Genomic DNA, 18839 nt, shown 5'->3' on the forward strand with positions numbered 1-18839 from the left:
AGTAGACATAAGTAGTAGAGGCAGTGGCTGCACTGATTAGACCAGAAGACCCAGATGACAGACACTAAAGATGGAGAAGGGTGAAGTCTCTTAACCTACAGTCTCAGCCTCTCTCTCTCATTGACATTTTTTTTTTTTTTTGAGGAAGATTAGCCCTGAGCTAACATCTGCCACCAATCCTTCTCTTTTTGCTGAGGAAGACTGGCCCTGAGCTAATATCCGTGCCTATTTTCCTCTACTTTACATGTGGGATGCCTACTAGCTTGACAAGCAGTGCGTAGGTCCGCACCTGGGATCTGAACTGGCCAACCCCAGGCCGCTGAAGTGGAACATGCGTACCTAACTGCTGCACCACCGGGCCTGCCCCTCACTGACTTTTAAGGTGCCTGACATTAGTGGGCTAAACCAGAAGAGCTGTGTCTGAGCTATGCTGCTGTTTATCAGTAATGACTCTGACTACAAAGGGGCAAGAATAGTACAAACTTTCTCTTTAGAAGAGAAATTTTCCTTAGGTAGTTCCTACTATAACGCATAAGGGCATGCAAATAGCTCATCCATTTACACTTGAAATACACTACATAAGTATAAAAACACAGTTTCAGTAAAACACAGCTGCAAAAAGACAGGCTTTGAGGACTGCAGATTTATAAGAACTTTACTTCAGAAATTGATTCATTCACCCTTAATGACAATACCCTATGTCATCATCTTAAACTCCTAAGGATAGCGACAGTCAAACCATTATTTTTTTTGAAGGTTAAAAAAACTTTTATTTAGAAAGGCTGGAATATTGTATGTTAATTTGGACAGCTAGGTCATACAACAAATGACTTGAAAATTCCTTTTTTGATGTCCCACTCCAAGAGGTGGATTCCATTATATGAGTCTTGTTCTTTCTTCAGACCTCTAACTTCTGACTGGAGTTGAGCAGAAACATGGCTTATAGTTTCCCTCAAATCATTCTTGGGCCCCAGGGTCAAGCCATTATTTAAAGAGAAAATTAGGGACCGAGACCCATCTGTTAGAAAGGTTCTACTTTGTTGTTGTTGAGGGGAATGAGGAAGAGAGTGGCGACAATCATTCTAGACCTCCTTCAAAATAACCTGAAGAGAGAAATGACTTGCCATTTTAAGTCTCTTAATAGCTACGCTTTGGCTGGTAGAGAATAGACATGGCCACACATTTACACCATGTGCAACTCTCCAAGAACTGTCTGTGCTAACGCTGAGAGCAATCTTTCCAGATGCTGTGGAGTTACTGCATGCTGTGGAGAGTTTTTGGTGGTGGGATGGGAGATGGCTTTATGTAGTTTCTCATAAGAGACTAGGAAAACAGTTGAAAATAGAGAAGTTAAAAGTTATAGCAATATATTAACCAAAACTACCATGAACAAAAGCCACATGATATGAATAAATCTAATAAAGTTAATATATTTGAATTCTAGCTATTGTTATATAACCAATTATTTGTCAGATCCTCTAATCTTTTTTATATATTCATCTAAATTTTAGTTTTATTTTCATTTCTCTATCTCTAGAAACAACGATTTAGGCCACAGATGCCTCCGCTTATACAAAGCACTCTTATACTAGAGTTTTCTTAATTACCATTAAAGCTATTTCAGCAATGGACTAGATAAAAATTGAAATTACAGCTGTCACTCTTAACATGCATTTAAGGCAAACAATAATACCAGCCCACAACCTCATCCCTCAAGTTATTTTCAAGCAGCAGACAGAAGTGTCCATTCTGACATTTAAGATTAATTTAAGGTACATACACTGGGGGGGGGAGGGGAAAGAGGAATAACGTACATTACAGTTCAGTGGCTTTTTATAGTTGGCTTAGGAAATAGCTTAAATGCCATTCTCTGAAAGCCATTTAATTCGGAGTACCCTGTGCACCTGGCTAAGGACTCTCATCTCAACCCATAGTGAGCGGGTGAAGTCCTCCATCTGCCATTAGAAGCTGATTAAGTTCAAAGTATTACAGTTTTGTAATACACAAGAACATTAAGTGGGAGGAGAACGAACACAGAGAGAACTATTTTTCAGTCAACTGTTGGACTTAAATATGCTTAAACTAGCCTTGTAAATAGCCATTTTCGGTGAGAAAGCCTTAAATAAAGAAAAACAAAATAGAAAAAAACAAAAATTGATCTCATCTGCTTTTCCTTGCTGTAGTTCAACATGGTGGGTAGAAAAAGCAATGTGGATGGTAATAGCTTGATATTTATTTTCTTGGCACACAGAAACACTTTTCAGACAATGTAACTCATTAGAAAACAAATTTCCAACAAATTATTCTCATGGCGATTTTTGAATTTTTGTTACTGATTCTAATTAAGGGAAAAAAAAAAACCCTCAGAAAATGCAAACAAAAGAGGGGAAAAAAAGTAAAGAAGAAAACACAAAAGTCCAAACTCACCCAGAGCTCAAAAGTGGTTTCATGAGAACAATATTTTACCATGCTTACATACCTAAATAGGTGTTAAAACAGAAACAAGACGAACTTCTTTGCAAAATTCTGTCAAGGGCCCTGACCAATATGCAAACAAAATCTATTATTTTTCTATAGTTTTTAATACATATGTGACTCTGCTTCTGGAAATCACTTATCTGAGAAGAAATCTATATTTTAAGCTCTCCCCATATTGACTCATTATAAATAAAGGTCTGCATTATTCTCTCCACCCACAAAAGCCAGAAAATCTTCCAGAGGAAGCGTCACAATTGGCAGGGGGCACACAGGGAGTGGGTGGTGTGATTACTCCAGTTTTCTGCTTAAGTTTTCATCTGTTGGTTAGTCCTGAGCATACACCCATTCCAAAAACTCATTGGTCATTATTACTCCTGGTTTCAAGGGACTCCTTTCAAGTTCTCTCAAACTGGTTCACCAGATATTAAAATATCACCATCTGATTTACTTTGAATTTCTTCTCCATCATGGAGATAGTCATCAAACTAAGACTTGCTATTAGAAGACCTGAAATTTTCCCGTTTGTTTAGGTTTTTCGAGCCAAGTGCATGTTTTTTGTTACTATGTGCCATCAAAAAACTGGGGCACAGTGCTTAATAACAAAGAAATAACATGAACTCAAAAAGAAAAATCAGTTAGTCTTGTTGTTTTGCCCTATTTACACGGGGCCTATATAAAGGTTAAGCAGTTGAAATGCCTAAGGGAATTAAAAAGGTATTAAAAAAGTAAATGCTTTATTTAATATAGGTTCTGCTCCTTTCTTAACCACTTTTTTGAGGATCTTAGTATTATGATCACGTAGGTTACACTGGCTTTCCTGAAAACATACTGTTTGACATGGATTCCTAGGAAGGCTATAGTGTAACAAGCCTTTATCTTTCTTACAAAAAAGTGTGGGCACAATAGTTTTTTACCTTTGTTTCACTGTTTGTTTAAATTAACATTCTCAGGGTGTCATTAGTCAAACTTCTGAAGGCTTATAAATAGCAGAAAATGTTTTTAGAATAAGATTCAGGTCAGGGGTAGTATTAAAAGAAACGGAAAAGAAGGGGTTAAAATCTACTGCTGCTATAATTCAGAAAGCATAACAGAGATCTTTGAAGTAGACTACTGATGACTGGTACTTTTCGATAGCAACAAAAGCGGCTTGTAAGGGCAGGGGAGTTTGACCAACGGTTTGCAAACATTTTTGATATATGTATATATTACCTATGCAAATAGTAAAATGTATAAACACAAATTAAAAAGGATAAAATAAAGATGACATTTTAAAAATTTAGAAAATTGCTACTTTACATGTCTTCCTAATTGTGATGGTTTTCATGCTATCATTAGTGAACATTTCAAGGCATATTATACACGTCCTTTATTAAGACTGATGATTTCTAATTTTTGGCTGACTTCCATCGGCATGTACTAGGAACGGGTGAAACGGCAAGGCTGCAACCTCTTTTGCTGTTCCTTGTAAGTGCATTATTAGTATTATCTTACTTCTACTGTTTCTTTATAAGAACTTTTTAAAGCCACTTGTCTGTTTTGTGAGGGTTAGTTTAGTTAAAACTAGGAATTATAAGCTGTAAATCTTATTAATGGGGCATAGAAAAAAACCCAATAAATTGCAACATGCCCACTGTAAGCCCCTTTTGTATTTGCAACTCCCACTCTTCCCCCAGCCTGTGTTTGTAATCCGTGATATGTGATCTTCTGACATGGGTTGAGGGAGTGTCAGTCAGACTGATGGCAACCTATATCTTCCATGTATGTATAGCCATATAAGTTTTATATATATGTGCTACCATAATGTTACATACATTACAAGAAATACACAGAAAGGAAAACAACAAAGAGGAAAATAAATACAAATAGAAGTTCTATTATTTTAGTCCTACTCCCATGATACAGACTACTCGTTTAGACTGTGAAGCTAACCTGCAAGGGATACAAATGTTATACCTTGTTCCCAAAAGGTAAAAAATATCTTAAAGTTTAGCTAACAGACCAACTCAGTGCAGACAGTTAGGTAATGTTTCAGAGAAAAAAAAAAACTACTTCTATAAAGATGAAGACTGGATGTCTCTTTTTCGCTCACCCTTATAATGAGCCACTATAAAGAGGGTTTTTAAGGATCTGGATAGCTAAACCTCAAGAGATTGAAACCCTGTGCCCGCAATTAAAACTTAGAATTATGTTTCAAATGAATATCACGGTCTTTGGAATTTTCTTGATTGAGTGAGGGTCACTGTATGTAAATCAATAAATCCAATTTATCCTCTGACTCCAGAGAATTCTTCTACCAACTGCGATTTGGCCCAGGAGCATAGGAGTAGAGCCCCAAATAGAAAATGGTCCCCTTCTATAGCGAAGTCAGCAGACTCTTCTCCTGAAGAGACTGAATTTTACAATTAAGGTACTAGTAGGGTATATTTTCAGGGAAGAAATAAAAGTCCCTCCCCACCCCACCCCCGTTACATGCTCATCTGTCTTCTGTAAAAAAGACGCAATGACAGTATGGTAGAAGTTCCGTAACAAGATGGACTAGCAATTCTTTTTCTTGCTAACAATCTTATAAATAATTCTGTTTTCAGAAATATGCACATTTCACTCAAACACTGTAGAGTTAAATTTTCCTCTCCACCCCCTGGGCAGTGATCTAAACAGGCTTAACCGTTAGTATTTTAATGAGTTGTCATTTCCTGTCTGATAAAGATTCTCACAGTATTTAACCACCAGTTTCCCTGGGGCCCAACCAAAACTAGAGCTCTATTCATAGTGACTCAGAATGGATCTCAGACTCCTGGCCTGATTCAACAATGACAGATTGCCCTCCAAAAGAAACTGTCTTTCCTCCTAAGGTAGAATGCTCTGGAGAAGGGGGCAGGGAGGGAGTTTATCACGTAATCTTTCTGAACAAGCCAAAGGACATCATGCTGGCTCCTCTTCATATTTATAGCCTTCTAGTCCTCAGAGATTAGAGAAAGAAAAAAGAAAAAGAGAGAAACAAATTGATATCTAATTAACCCAGGAATATGACGAGTAAATGAACTGGTGCTAACTGTAAATCAACTTATTTTTAACCTAGTAAAAATGGGATCCAGTAATCCTGTGTGACTGGAATGAAAATGTTATTAATTTCCCCATTTAACTGAATGGAGAATCTGAACCTTTGAAGCTATTATATAAAAAAATTGGTAACTGATCTATTCTACTTGCTTTTGGATCTAAAATGTGGCAGCCCACCCAAACCAAGTTCCTTTACATCCCAGGATCTTGGAAAAGTACCCCAATAGACAATAAATTCAGAAAGAAAATTATGCACTACACTAAAAAATCTAGGGCTTTCTCATATATACAAGTTCGGGTTGATGGTCTCTGGCACTGCCTAAAATTCGTTGTGATTCAACCACAGGATCTGGGATTAAAACATCTTGAATTTCATTCACATCTGTGCCCCTTTCAAATGATCAAAACCTCTTTTGTACTCAGGTTAGTCCATTGTGTGCTAAGTGGTATTATAAACATGACACCATCCATTTCTTAGCAGCTGTGTAGAAGGAAGACCACTGCTTTATCCAGAAACGTCAGGTGTATCGTTGCTACTGCCTCACAGCATATTTTTATCACAGGCGTCTTTCAAAAAAAAGAATTTGCAATTGCCCTTGCTCTTGAATATTTGGAACTGTTTTCTATAAGAATCAGAATGGAGGTAAGACCTCCTTATAATTAGCAGCTACTCTTTGAAATATGCTATCTTTAAAGGGAAGCTTCTGAAAACAAAACCTCGTTTTAGAAGGCAGACATGAGCAGTAAGAGCCAGGGAGGCATTCATGTTAATGAATGAGGCCACAGCTACAAGAGTGGTCTACAGGAACCAAGAAAAAGTGATTGGCTGCTAAAACCAAACTCCACTAAAAATTAACTGATTTCAATTATACAAAATGGCAGGCTGGTGGCAGCTTTATACGGTGACAAATCAATCTGTGGCTGGGTTGAAGACCCACTGAGTTCTAAGAATGAAATCAGCAACAGGGACGCACAGACGCAAAGGTCAAGAATAAAGAATATGGCAGGCCCGGTGGCACAGTGGTTAAGTCCCCACGTTCTGCTTCGGCGGCCCAGGGGTTCACCGGTTTGGATCCTGGGTGCAGACACGGCACTGCTTAGCACACTATGCTGTGGTAGGCGTCCCACATATAAAGCAGAGGAAGATGGGCACGGATGTTAGCTCAGGGCCAGTCTTCCTCAGCAAAAAGAGGAGGACTGGCAGCAGTTAGCTCAGGGCTAATCTTCCTCAAAAAACAAAAACAAACAAAAAAGAATAAAGAATAGTTTGCAGAATTTTAAGTTTAAGGTGAAATGGCATGGAAACTTTAGCTCATTCAAAGTGGCATGAAGGTGAGTAGATAAAAAAAGTAACAGTATTGATTGGAATTCAATCTCATCTAAGAACAATCTAGTTATTCCAACCGTTAGGCAGAAAAATCACTAAATGCAGCAGAGAATTAAGAAAAAATAGTCACGATCTCTGCCCTCAATGAACTCAATCTACAAGGGTAACAAGAGAGAAAAAAATGCACTTATGCAGTACAAACCCAGTAGGTTTCTCACTCTAAGTAACACCAGTAATAAGTAGCTTCAGCAAGGAGACTGAACAGAAAGAATTCACAACTCCCTATCAAATTCACACAGCAGCCATTTAGAACTGGCACGCTTCTCCAAATCTCCACCTTCAAGCAGATGACCTCACTGCCTTCTGCAGCACGCCCTCAATGTCCCTCTTGTCTACCTCAAATGATCTGGGAATCTTCACTCCAGTTCTGAAGGAAGAAGTGGTTAAAGAGAATGATCAATCCACTCAGGCATTTGATTCTATCCTCTTTCATCTCTCACTATTTATATAAATTTAACGTCTCTGTGTTTAGTCCTCATCTACACAGTCACAGTACCTTAGAGGTTTCCTTATGAGTTTTCAGTAAAAATGTATGTAAAGCATCTGGCACAGTGGCTGCTTACTAAATGCTAAATTCCAGCCCACAGCCTTCCTTTTTTTCATTTGTATTTTTCATCTCTAGCTTTTTACCAGAGATTTCCCTCAGTCTAAAATATATACAGAGGTCTCCCCCAATTATGAACGAATGAATTCATTTAGCCAATAAATATTTATAGAACACTTAAAGTGTGTCAGGCATGACCCTGGCCTGCTTTTTCCTTTACCCAACAATTCTATATAATGCAATATAATTGGGGTTTAGTTTTCATCATTCTACAGAAATGCTCTAATTATGGTTAATAGCAACGTCCTAATACAATGTTCATTTCTCATCTAACAGTCTAACTCCGGAGTTTCTGCTTTAACTTTTAACTATCCTTCCTCCCAATATCTAGAAAAATATATAGAAGAGTTAAGAGTCAAAAGAGAAGATAAACTACATGAAGAGGATATGAAAAGGAAGGAGTTCTCTAGCTAAACTGCAGAAGATTATGTTAGAATCAGTGTGTAGGACAGAGCCTCAGCAGCTGGCGTCTTAAAACCTATGTATCCTTTTCAGTTAATACAAATATTTGTGCTCCAAACTTCTATAACTTTTTCTGGTCATTTCGCAGTGATCAAAGTCAAAGAGAATAAAGTACAGGAATCATTTTATATATTAAAATGAAAGAATAGATCTTCTTTCTGTAGAAGAAAAAGCCCAGGCCAACACAGCTCATTATGAGCACTTGTCTTAGAGTGAGGAACAAGAAACATTAAGATTCAAGCACTTAATTACTCACTGGTTAAAATGATCTCTCTTGCCACAGGCAAGTCTGACTCTGAGGTCAAATATCAAGTTAACTCAGAAATAGAAGACAGCGAAGAAGAGCACGGAACATTCTGTATCTGGTAAAAAGTCCCTACTCCAGCCAACCCCATCCCCCAAATTCAATGACTGAGTTATGGAAACTTTCTTGTGTGGTAAAAGTGGGGACTTTGTCTTCCAATAAGGCCCTGGCAACCTGACAGTGAGCCAATGTTCTGCATACGGTTTGTTACGAGTCATATGCTTAATCTTATTTTCTGGGAATTCTCATCCTCTATTTGGTGAGAATACCGAACATGTCATTTTAATCATGATTTTAAAGTTAGATTTGGTCATGCTCTTTAAGAAATATGTCCAGGTCTCTCTCATTGGAGAAAGTCTAAAATTAAATAAAAATTAGTTTTAAATCTTAATTTTAAAAAAAGACTGCAACAAATGTAATGTCTTTGAAGCTCTAAAGTTCCCTGGTTCTTTGGATCTCTCCCCTGACTTATTTCAATCTAGAATACCAACAAGTGAAAAACTCCATAACACACCTCATCTTTTTTCAGAACCTTTTCTCTATCCTCCACCAAACATACCATAAACCAAAAGGCTTTTTCTCAAGGCTATTATCTGTATTCTAACCTCTCTCAGAATATATAACTGATTCATTACATTTGTTCAGATTTCCAAATATAACTAAACAAACACTTTGATCTAGGAATAGATATTAGAGATACCATTCCCTAAACCTAATGACACTGGTGATTACTTTCCAGAACAGTCCAAAAAATAAATCTACTAATTATTCCTGGTTGAGGGAGGGGAAATATTTACTCTTAAAATCACAGTAAATTTTGGAGGTAAGGCTTACGGTCTCTCTGGGACGTGAGGACTGTCACATAATGACATACTGTACTAAAAATACCACAGGCTAAAGGCATACTTAGGGGATCATATTCAGCTGGGCCACTCCATAGTTACATTGAGACTAGAAGCCCTTTGGGGAAGGGATATTTCCTTTAGTCATCAGTAGAGCATTCAAATCTGTATAAAATTAATATGAAACCTCACCACTGGAGATGTAATGGTCAACACTAACTCCTTCCCTGCCACCTGGGAGGCGGTGAGCATCCTGGCCTGGCAAGCCATAGGCATACCTATGGTGAGAATTTGCCCAAATCTGGCCCTAGAAAAAACTAAACTATCTTATCAGAACTAAGTTATCAAAACTTAGGGTTATCTTGCTTGTCTAATCTCTCTTTTATTCACCTTTCCCTCTTCTGTGTTGTCCCTTTCACTATACTCTTAGGCTCTTTTTATGTGTTCACTGATCTTACACTAAGAAATGCTCATAGAAGCATTGTTCAGGGGCCGGCCCGGTGGCGCAGCAGTTAAGTGCACACATTCCGCTTCTCGGTGGCCCGGGGTTCACCGGTTCGGATTCTGGATGCGGACATGGCACCGCTTGGCAAAAGCCATGCTGTGGTAGGCGTCCCATGTATAAAGTAGAGGAAGATGGGCATGGATGTTAGCTCAGGGCCAGTCTTCCTCAGCAAAAAGAGGAGGACTGGCAGTAGTTAGTGCAGGGCTAATCTTCCTCAAAAACAAAAACAAAAACAAAAACAAGAATTATTTGTATAATCTTTGATGAAAACCTTTGTCCTGGTTAAAGGCATTTTACTGATCAGAGAGTAAAGAAATGGGTACTTTCTTTAATGAGAAGGAGGTCTTCTCTCAGTCTTCCCGGAGAGCACACAAAATAGTCACCTAGCAGTCTACCTTTCCATCTACAGTCAGTAGAAACTTTGGAAAATGAGACTTTGAGAACACAGGCAACATAAAAATTGAGACAAAAGGCATTTAAAAATCCACATGCCTGGAATGTTAATTCACTGATATGAGTATGTGTCAACTAAACTGTAAAATATTTTGATACAGGGCTAAACTGTAAAATATTTTTGATGCAGGACATTTCACATTTTGACTGAAAAATTGGAAAGGTTGTATCAGTGGTCTTCTGAAATGAAGAAGAAATGCTACTCAAAAAAATACATTGTTTGAAAGAACAGCAACTAGCCGTGGACACACAGAGAAGTCAACTAACTGGCCTGCTGCTGAATTCATATTCAAACTTAGATTTGTTTTGTCCAAAGCCAGTATGCTCTTTCATATTCTATTCCCTAGCTGTCCTTACTCTTGGATTCATTTTTCATTCTTCCTTGCCTTAGTATCTCATAATTTTATTTAAATTTGAACTGCTGCTGATTTGTTTTGGTCTTTTTTTTATTTTATTTTCTCTACCATGGCAATTCATCACTCCCTTAATTGTGGGCACATGGTTTTAAATATCCTTCAGAAACCTGTATTCCAAACTTTATTAGTTTAGTTTGATGATTTGCTATACCATTCCCAGTTTTAGCAGTGTGAAGAGGGAAAACTAACAATCAAAGAGAATGTTTCTACAGCAGGCCACAGGCAGTATTTTCAGTTCAACTCAACAACGGGTATAGGAGTCAGTTTGACTGTTCTCCTTCCCTTTTCTGAAATAAACTGCTAAGCTATTAATTATGATATGAAATAAATTTCGGTCTACTAAAAATTCATCCTCCTTGTTTGACTTAACTGTCAACCTATGTTTGACAAGTCTATTTATTAATTATCATTTGAACACTTGTATATAAAAGCATTTCCTGGGGCTGGCCCAGAGGCGTAGTGGTTAAGTTTGTGTGCTCTGCTTCTGTGGCCCAGGGTTTGTGGGTTTGGATCCCGGGTGCAGACCTACACAGCGCTCATCAAGCCACGCTATGGCGGCGTCCCACATACAAAATAGAGGAAGACTGGCACAGATTTTAGCTCAGGGACAATCTTCCTCACCAAAAAAAAGCCATTTCCTATTTCGAAATGCAGGAAAACAAATCATGTCAAACTCAACTGGAGAATCTGATTACAAGATATTACTTAACAAAGATGAAAAAGATACCAATTGGCATCTGGTAATAAAGAATTATTATCACCTGCCCAGTCTGATTATTTATACTATTTAATATATTATCTAGAAAAGAAGTTGATGAAGTAATCCCTGTGGACAGTGTTGGGAAAAGATGAAGACGTTAGGACATTCCAACATCTGTCTCTTGAAAACAGTTTAAAAAAATATGACACCACCCATCTAATTCAATAAAAATCAGAATCCAGTAGGTCTTGAATATCTGAGAATAATTTTATGCAAAACCATCTTTAAGAAGAAAGGATCACTGGATTTTTTTGAGGGTCTGTGCTAGAGGAGATACTAAAGGGAAGAAACTACTGATTTTGCAAAACAAAAGAAATTCTAACTTTAGTATGTTGGCCTAAGCTTGAAAGACATTTTTATCTTTATTTACCGTAGATAAGCAACATAACTCCTTAGGAACTCCAAAGGCCAGAGAAACAGAAGAATCTGGGCTATACAAATGATTTGCTAATTTTTTACAGGCCAGATATTTATTTGGACACCATGTGTTCATTTATTCACCAGATATTTATCGAGCACCTGCTATGTGTCAATCAAAATGCCAGGTGCTACGGACACAATAGTGAACAAACAGAGGCATGGTCTCTGCCAGTGAGAAGCTACCGAAGTTAGTGGCAGAAGGACAACAATCATATACCCTCTAACATCAACGTAAAAACACAACTGTCAGTGCTTATAGTACATGCTCCTGTGAACTGAGTTCTCTAGGAAAGGGTATTTGACCTTGTCAGGGAAGGCATTTTGTGAATGCAATAGCTGAAATCTAGAGTACATTATCTAGGCCAGTGGTTCTCAATGGGGTTGGTGGTGATAGTAGGGGTTTACTTGCCATGAGACATTTGGCAATGTCTGGGGACATTTTTGATTGTCACGACTGGGAAATACTACTGGTATATAGTGAGTAGAGGACAAGGATTCAGCTAAATCTCTTAAAATGCATAGGACATTCCCCCACAACAAAGAACTATCTGACCTAAATGTCAATAGGGCCAAGGTTGAGAAACCATGAAGCAGACAAAGAGAAAAGCATGAGCAAAGACAGTGGTAGGAGACTCAGGCAGAGAAAACTAAAGAGAGGTCATACAAAGCTTTATAGACCATATTAAAGAGTTTTAGCATTATCTTAAGAATAAAAGGGAAAGGGCCAGCCCGTGGCTGAGTGGTTAAACTTGTGCGTTCCGCTTCGGTGGCCCAGGGTTTCGCTGGTTCGGATCCTGGGCGCGGACATGGCACTGCTCATCAGGCCATGCTGAGGCGGCATCCCACATGCCACAACTAGAAGGACCCACAACTAGAATATAGAACTAGGTACGGGGGGCTTTGGGGAGGAGAAGAAAAGGAAGAAGAAGAAGAAAAAGGAAAAAAAGAACAAAGGGGAAAAAAAGTAGAGTTTCAAGAAGAGGGGGATCTGGGGGATGAGGGCAGTGCTGGTGACATGCTCAGATTAAGATTTTTAAAGTTACTAACTGCAGCATGGCAAACAGATTGGAAGGGAATGAAGCTAGATGTGGGTGGATAAGATAGGCAGCTAACTAATCTAAATTCTTAGAAACTCCAAAGGCTGGGGAAATAGAAGGTGGGAGTGGTGAGGATGCAGAAGTAGCCGGAAAAACTTCCTTCCATAAACATTCGGTATGGGAAAAAGAGAAAGGAAGAATGTAGGGTGTTGCATGCACAGTCACTCCCACAATGTGTGGGTTTGAGAGGTAGGTAACTATACGTCCTTCAGAACTCTCTCAAAGTGGAACAGTAATCTCTAAGAACAGATAAAATGTCTTCTTTGTATAAGAAAAATAAGGGACAAGAAGATTCCTTCCTTCTTTTTGAATATGATGTATGGGAATTTATAAACCACTTAATTTGTAAGGATTCAGGCAACAAAAAACTTGAGTAATTAAATTTGAATGCGCAAGCAACAATCCACATTTATAATCAGAAGTTTAGGAAGTGATAAAACCAATGATTGGCTCCACTGAGTATATTCTCAAGAATATAGTTTTCCTCAATTATTACATTAAAACTTCAATAGAAAATATTAAAAAAAACTATTTTATTATAAAACATATCATATACAGAAAAGATTAAGTATAATACATAATGTATGGTTTAAATAATAAAACTAATACTCATGAACTCACCTCTAAGTGGCAATTTTTTTTAAATAGCAAAAATTTTCATAAATCTTTTCTTTTATAAATGGCTTTTAAGATAAAGATTCATGGGGCTGGCCTGGTGGCAAAGCGGTTAAGTTCACACATTCCGCTTTGGCGGCCTGGGGTTTCCTGGTTCGGATCCCGGGTGTGGACATGGCACCGCTTGGCAAGCCATGCTGTCATAGGTGTCCCACATATAAAAAGTTGAGGAAGATGGGCATGGATGTTAGCTCAGGACTATTCTTCCTCAAAAAAAAAAAATAAATAAATAAAAATAAAAAATAAATAAAAAAAGAAAGATAAAGATTTATGTTAAAACTACATACAGGGCACTGCAACTTAACACTTTGCTACCATTAGGCAGTTATACTATTTATTAAATGACAGGAAAACCTCTCATCTGTAAACACTGGATAAAAAAAATCATACATTAAAAAAAGTTTTATTTAATATCTGACAGTATTCACATTCCAGTTGACAGTTAATTTGATTAACCAAACAAAATGAGTCTTTTTTTTACTGTTTTATCAATATGAACTCCACAAATTTGTGACATTATCATTTAAAGTATATCTTAAATCTGGTCTTACTCACTTCTTTAAACACAAAAATAAAAGCTTTGGTTAGTTTAGCCTTTTGAAATGGCCTGATTTTTCTTTAGTGAAATAATAGGCTCATAAGTGACATATTTTGGTAATATTATACCATCTTATCATGCCTTATTTGATGGAATATTAATATTTTATGTAAGATTTGTATTTAGATTAAATGCAACTGTGTATCTGGCGTCCAATTCTAGCTAAAAGTCATAGCATTGTGCAAAAGCACCATTAAACTGTGATGACACACCCGTCTTTCATATAAAAAGAATTTCTTTGGAGGGGCAACAGTCTCAAACTCCAAAGGTTCTTTTAAATCAAGAATTATATGACTTGATATATGTTTGATTTAAAAATAAACAAGGATAAGCGCCGGCCCCGTGGCCAAGTGGTTAAGTACGCACACTCTGCTTCAGCGGCCCAGGGTTTCACCGGTTCAGATCCTGGGCGCGGACATGGCGCCACTCATCAGGTCATGCTGAGGCAGCGTCCCACATGCCACGACTGGAAGGACCCACAACTAAAAATACACAACTATGTACCGGGGGACTTTGGGGAGAAAAAGGAAAAATAAAATCTTAAAAATAAATAAATAAATAAACAAGGATAACCTGAGCTTCATCCTTCCCTACTGTAGGGTAAGAAGGTCTTTTTCAATTTAATAACAGGGCAAAAGATTTTTCCTTCTCAAAAAATAGAGCTATCACAAAAATTCTATCCCAATAAAGTCTTACACATTTCCTCCCCTTCAAACAGTGATGACATTAATATTAGTCCTTAAAGAATTACTCACCCAATGAAGGCCACCATCTGCTCCACTATGTGTTTGCTGAATGTTATTATAACGAAGATTTTCTGTAAAGAAAACGCCAGTTAAAATAAATATTTCTCTCATCAAAAAAACCAATATAAAGCCACAACTCTGATAATGGTCTAAAGGAGGAGGTGTTGCCCCTAAACACAATTTTTAAAATTATTAAAAAATAAAAATAAAAAACACCATTTGACTGAAAAATGCTACCTACTTTCTATTTTAAAGATATTTTTCCTTAAGCACAGTTCTAGTCTTACTAGGACACATGGCTACGTCTGAGGGGAAAATATGAGTCATGAAACCCAAGACTGGGTGGGCATTCCACATGTTCCATGTATCTTAGAATGGTGTATGCAACTGAAGTCATGGGTTCCCATATAGCCCCCACCACTGCAATTAATGCCGATCAGCCTGATGACAGGGGTCTGGGCTAAATGTATTCCAGAGGATCTTGCAAGGACTGTAAGTCCTTCATGGAGAGTTTTTTATAGAAGTATCATGAAAGTTCCATTCTCAGATCCTGAATAAGCCTGAACTTTCAGGCTTAGGGTATAAGCAAAGGCATCAACAGTTATTGAGGACTTTTATCAGACCTGGGTCTTTTTTTTTTTTTTTTTTGAGGAAGATTAGCCCTGAGCTAACTACTGCCAATCCTCCTCTTTTTGCTGAGGAAGACTGGCTCTGAGCTAACATCCATGCCCATCTTCCTCTCCTTTAGATGTGGGACGGCTGCCACAGCATGGCATGCCAAGAGGTACCGTGTCTGCACCCAGGATCCGAACCAGCGAACCCTAGGCGGCTGAGAAGCGGAACGTGTGCACTTAACCACTGCGCCACTGAGCTGACCCCGGACCTGGGTCATTTTCAATTTGGTGTTATTGTGATCGTCTCCATTAATTAAAAATGTTGATTCCTTCCCTTACTTACAAGTAGAGATGCCTTTATGGCCAACAGGTAGCAAACATTCTCAATTCAATTCAACGAATGTTACAAAAAGTACTTACTATGGATAATACAAGGCATTATTAAGAGTTTTCAGAGAACACAAATATGGCAAAGATATTTCTTCAATGCCCTAAAGAAATTTACAAGTTTTTCAATACATGGAAGAAAGATGGTTGAGTACCAAAAAAATATATAGATAAAAAGATAAAACTGTAAATGCCATTAGTGGTAAAAACAATGTGTTACAGAAGTTCAGAGAAAGCAAAAGGCACATAAGTATGATTAATTAGAGATTTAAGAAGATAATATGAGAGGCTGGCCCCGTGGCTGAGTGGTTAAGTTCACATGTTCCCCTTTGGCGGCCCAGGGTTTCGCCAGTTCAGATCCTGGGCGCGGACATGGCACCGCTCATCAGGCCATGCTGAGGCGGCACAACTAGAATATACAATTAGGTACTGGAAGACTTTGGGGGGAAGAAGAAGAAGAAGAAGAAGAAGAAAAAGATTGGCAACAGTTGTTAGCTCAGGTGCCAATCTTAAAAAAAAAAAAAATGCTACGAAAGTTTAGCTTAAAGGATTGATAATACTTCTCTGAATTAATATAAGTAATTCTAGATTCTCTCTCCAAATTCCTGATAACAAGCTCTTTAGTGCTTTGTTATTGTTTGTTAAATAATAACTTTAGCCTATGTAACCAGATGACAATAGTCTTCTTATTCACCCATTACGAATCTCAAGCTTATATTCACGTAGAAGACTAATTAGGCAAAAACCTTTTCTTAATCAATGTCCTAGTGTTAACAGAGACATTTGCAGCTGCACAGTTGGTTTTGTGTAAGGAAATAAGACTGGGGTAAAAAAAGTTCATAGTCCTTTTCGGTGTTTGTTTATGCATCTATTAGTTTAAAAAAGATACATACCTATCTCATGAAAAAAGTAAGCACATTTAGATGTCAAACAGTTACAAGATGGATGACGATTTTATGAATAATGTTACACAAATGGTGTATGAAGCTAATAAGACAATGATTACAGATCATTTAGGGAGAAAAACATTAATATATGGGGGTCTTGCTAGTATCCATACTAAAAGCCAGTTAATTGGAGCTATAAATCTTTACCAAGAAACAGCTAATGGTTTTGCCTCTCAGTGATTTCGCCACCATGAGCTTTCCCCACCATCATTTCCTAACATTCAAAATAAGCCAATGCCCAGATAATTGCACAATTTCATTGCTTGAAAACAAAGGACTTTCCTTTCATATGTAACAGCTTGAAAATTCACTGTGCTGGGCAAGACATAAATGTGTCAGACATTTAAGAACATATGTCTTAGAATCATTCAAGATGGAGGTCTGAGTGGGGATTCTACCAAGTAAACAAAAGGCGCAGACCACCAGCCAGCTCACTCGACCATGTGCACAGAGCAAACAAGGTAAAGGGTAGGCTAGGAAGAACAGAAGATATGGGTGCAGGGAACTAATGGTGCCAGAATGAACAAAGAAACTATCTTTCCTTCAACGAAAGAAGAATCTTAGATTCATTTATTAAATATTTACTGAGTGCCTACTACATGCCAGATGCTGTTCTTGGCACTAGAATACCTCAGTGAGCCAAGAGACAAATCTCTCTGTCCTCAGGGAGGTTACATTTCTGTATGTGTGTGTGTGGTGGTGGATGGGAAGATAGAGAGGCAATAAACAAGACACAGGATAAGTAAATTATATGGTACATGAAATATTATACATGAGTATGTTGATTTCTCATTTTCTTCATTATTTGGGAGGAAGGCAATGTTTCTAAGGGTCCTTTTACAGGCAGAGGACTTGAACTTGTCCAGTGGAAGGGAAATCTTGATCTAACATTATTAGGTGCGCTGATTTGAAATCTTTAGGTTAAGTTTAATAGAAAGCTATCAATAAAAATATTTATCAAAAAAGGTTGTCTAGTTTTAAAGCTGAGGAAAAAGAAAAGAGAACTAGAAGAGGAGACAGATTTACCATTAGATTACAGAAAAAAATCTGTGTGTGGGGTTTCCCCTGTTATTTCAGAAATAGTTAAAATGTTTATATTACTCACTAATATTGCTTACCCAAGGAAGGAAAAATGTTTGTGGCCCTGAGCTAGATCTGGATGTACATCAAGTGACATGCCTTTAGAAAGTATGTCCCTCTGATACAATGGAACATAGCAAACATATCCCATGGTCTCAGTTTAGTGAAGGAACTCAGATTCTTTCCTTTTAGAAACATAGATGGATTTCAGCTTTCTTTTTTCTTCCACACAGATACAGGGAATAAGCTTTGGCTATATAGAGCTTGGTTTGAATTCCAGGGTCTTAGGCATGTATTTTATCTTCTCTAACATTCAGTTCCCCTATCTATGAAATATAGATAATAACCATCTCACAGGATTGTTCTGAGATAAGCAATGTGAACTGCTTGGCACAGGTACTGATAAACAGCAAGCATTAAACAATTCAGTTTCCTTAATCATCTAAGTAATTAATAGTTAAGAAGGCAATGCAAAAAAATGGAAAGAAGTAGCTTGAAGCTGAAAGATGGGTTCAGATCCCAGCTGTCACTTACTCTCTTAGGCAGCTATCACTTATTAACCTCCCTAAGTTTGACAAGTACAAAATGGGAGTAGTACCTTCTCTATCCTAGGATTATAATAATTAAATCAGACGACATACACTAAGTGCTTTGAGTGTGAAATACTATATAAAAAAACTAATCATTATTATAACTTGAAAAAATCCACTGAGAATGTTTAAAAAATATAATATTTTTGAATATTCTGTAATGAAAGGTCTAATAAATTGCATACTTTATCACTGTGCAGTACTTTTAGCACAACAAATTTTACTGTAATTTATAGAAAGTTACTACATAAAGCAGGATTCAGGGGCTGGCCCTGCGGCTGAGTGGTTAAGTTCGTGCGTTCCGCTTTGGCGGCCCAGGGTTTCGCCAGTTTGGATCCTGGGCTCGGACATGGCACCACTTATCAGGCCACGCTGAGATGGAATCCCACATGCCACAACTAGAAGGACCCACAA

General features: G+C 37.7%; 1 protein-coding gene across 2 annotated transcripts in view; it reads right to left on the minus strand.

Annotated features, from left to right (window-relative positions):
* The window catches only part of VMP1 (vacuole membrane protein 1), a 124307-nt gene that overhangs the window by 5660 nt on the left and 99808 nt on the right, over nucleotides 1-18839 (minus strand). For both annotated transcript variants that reach the window (XM_014856968.3, XM_070482873.1), the window contains one exon: nucleotides 14817-14878. In XM_014856968.3, coding sequence (XP_014712454.1) covers nucleotides 14817-14878 — 62 coding nt within the window. The remainder of the gene's footprint in view (nucleotides 1-14816; nucleotides 14879-18839) is intronic.

Source organism: Equus asinus, chromosome 13 (genome assembly GCF_041296235.1).
Source record: "Equus asinus isolate D_3611 breed Donkey chromosome 13, EquAss-T2T_v2, whole genome shotgun sequence".
NCBI classification, from domain to species: Eukaryota; Metazoa; Chordata; class Mammalia; order Perissodactyla; family Equidae; genus Equus; species Equus asinus.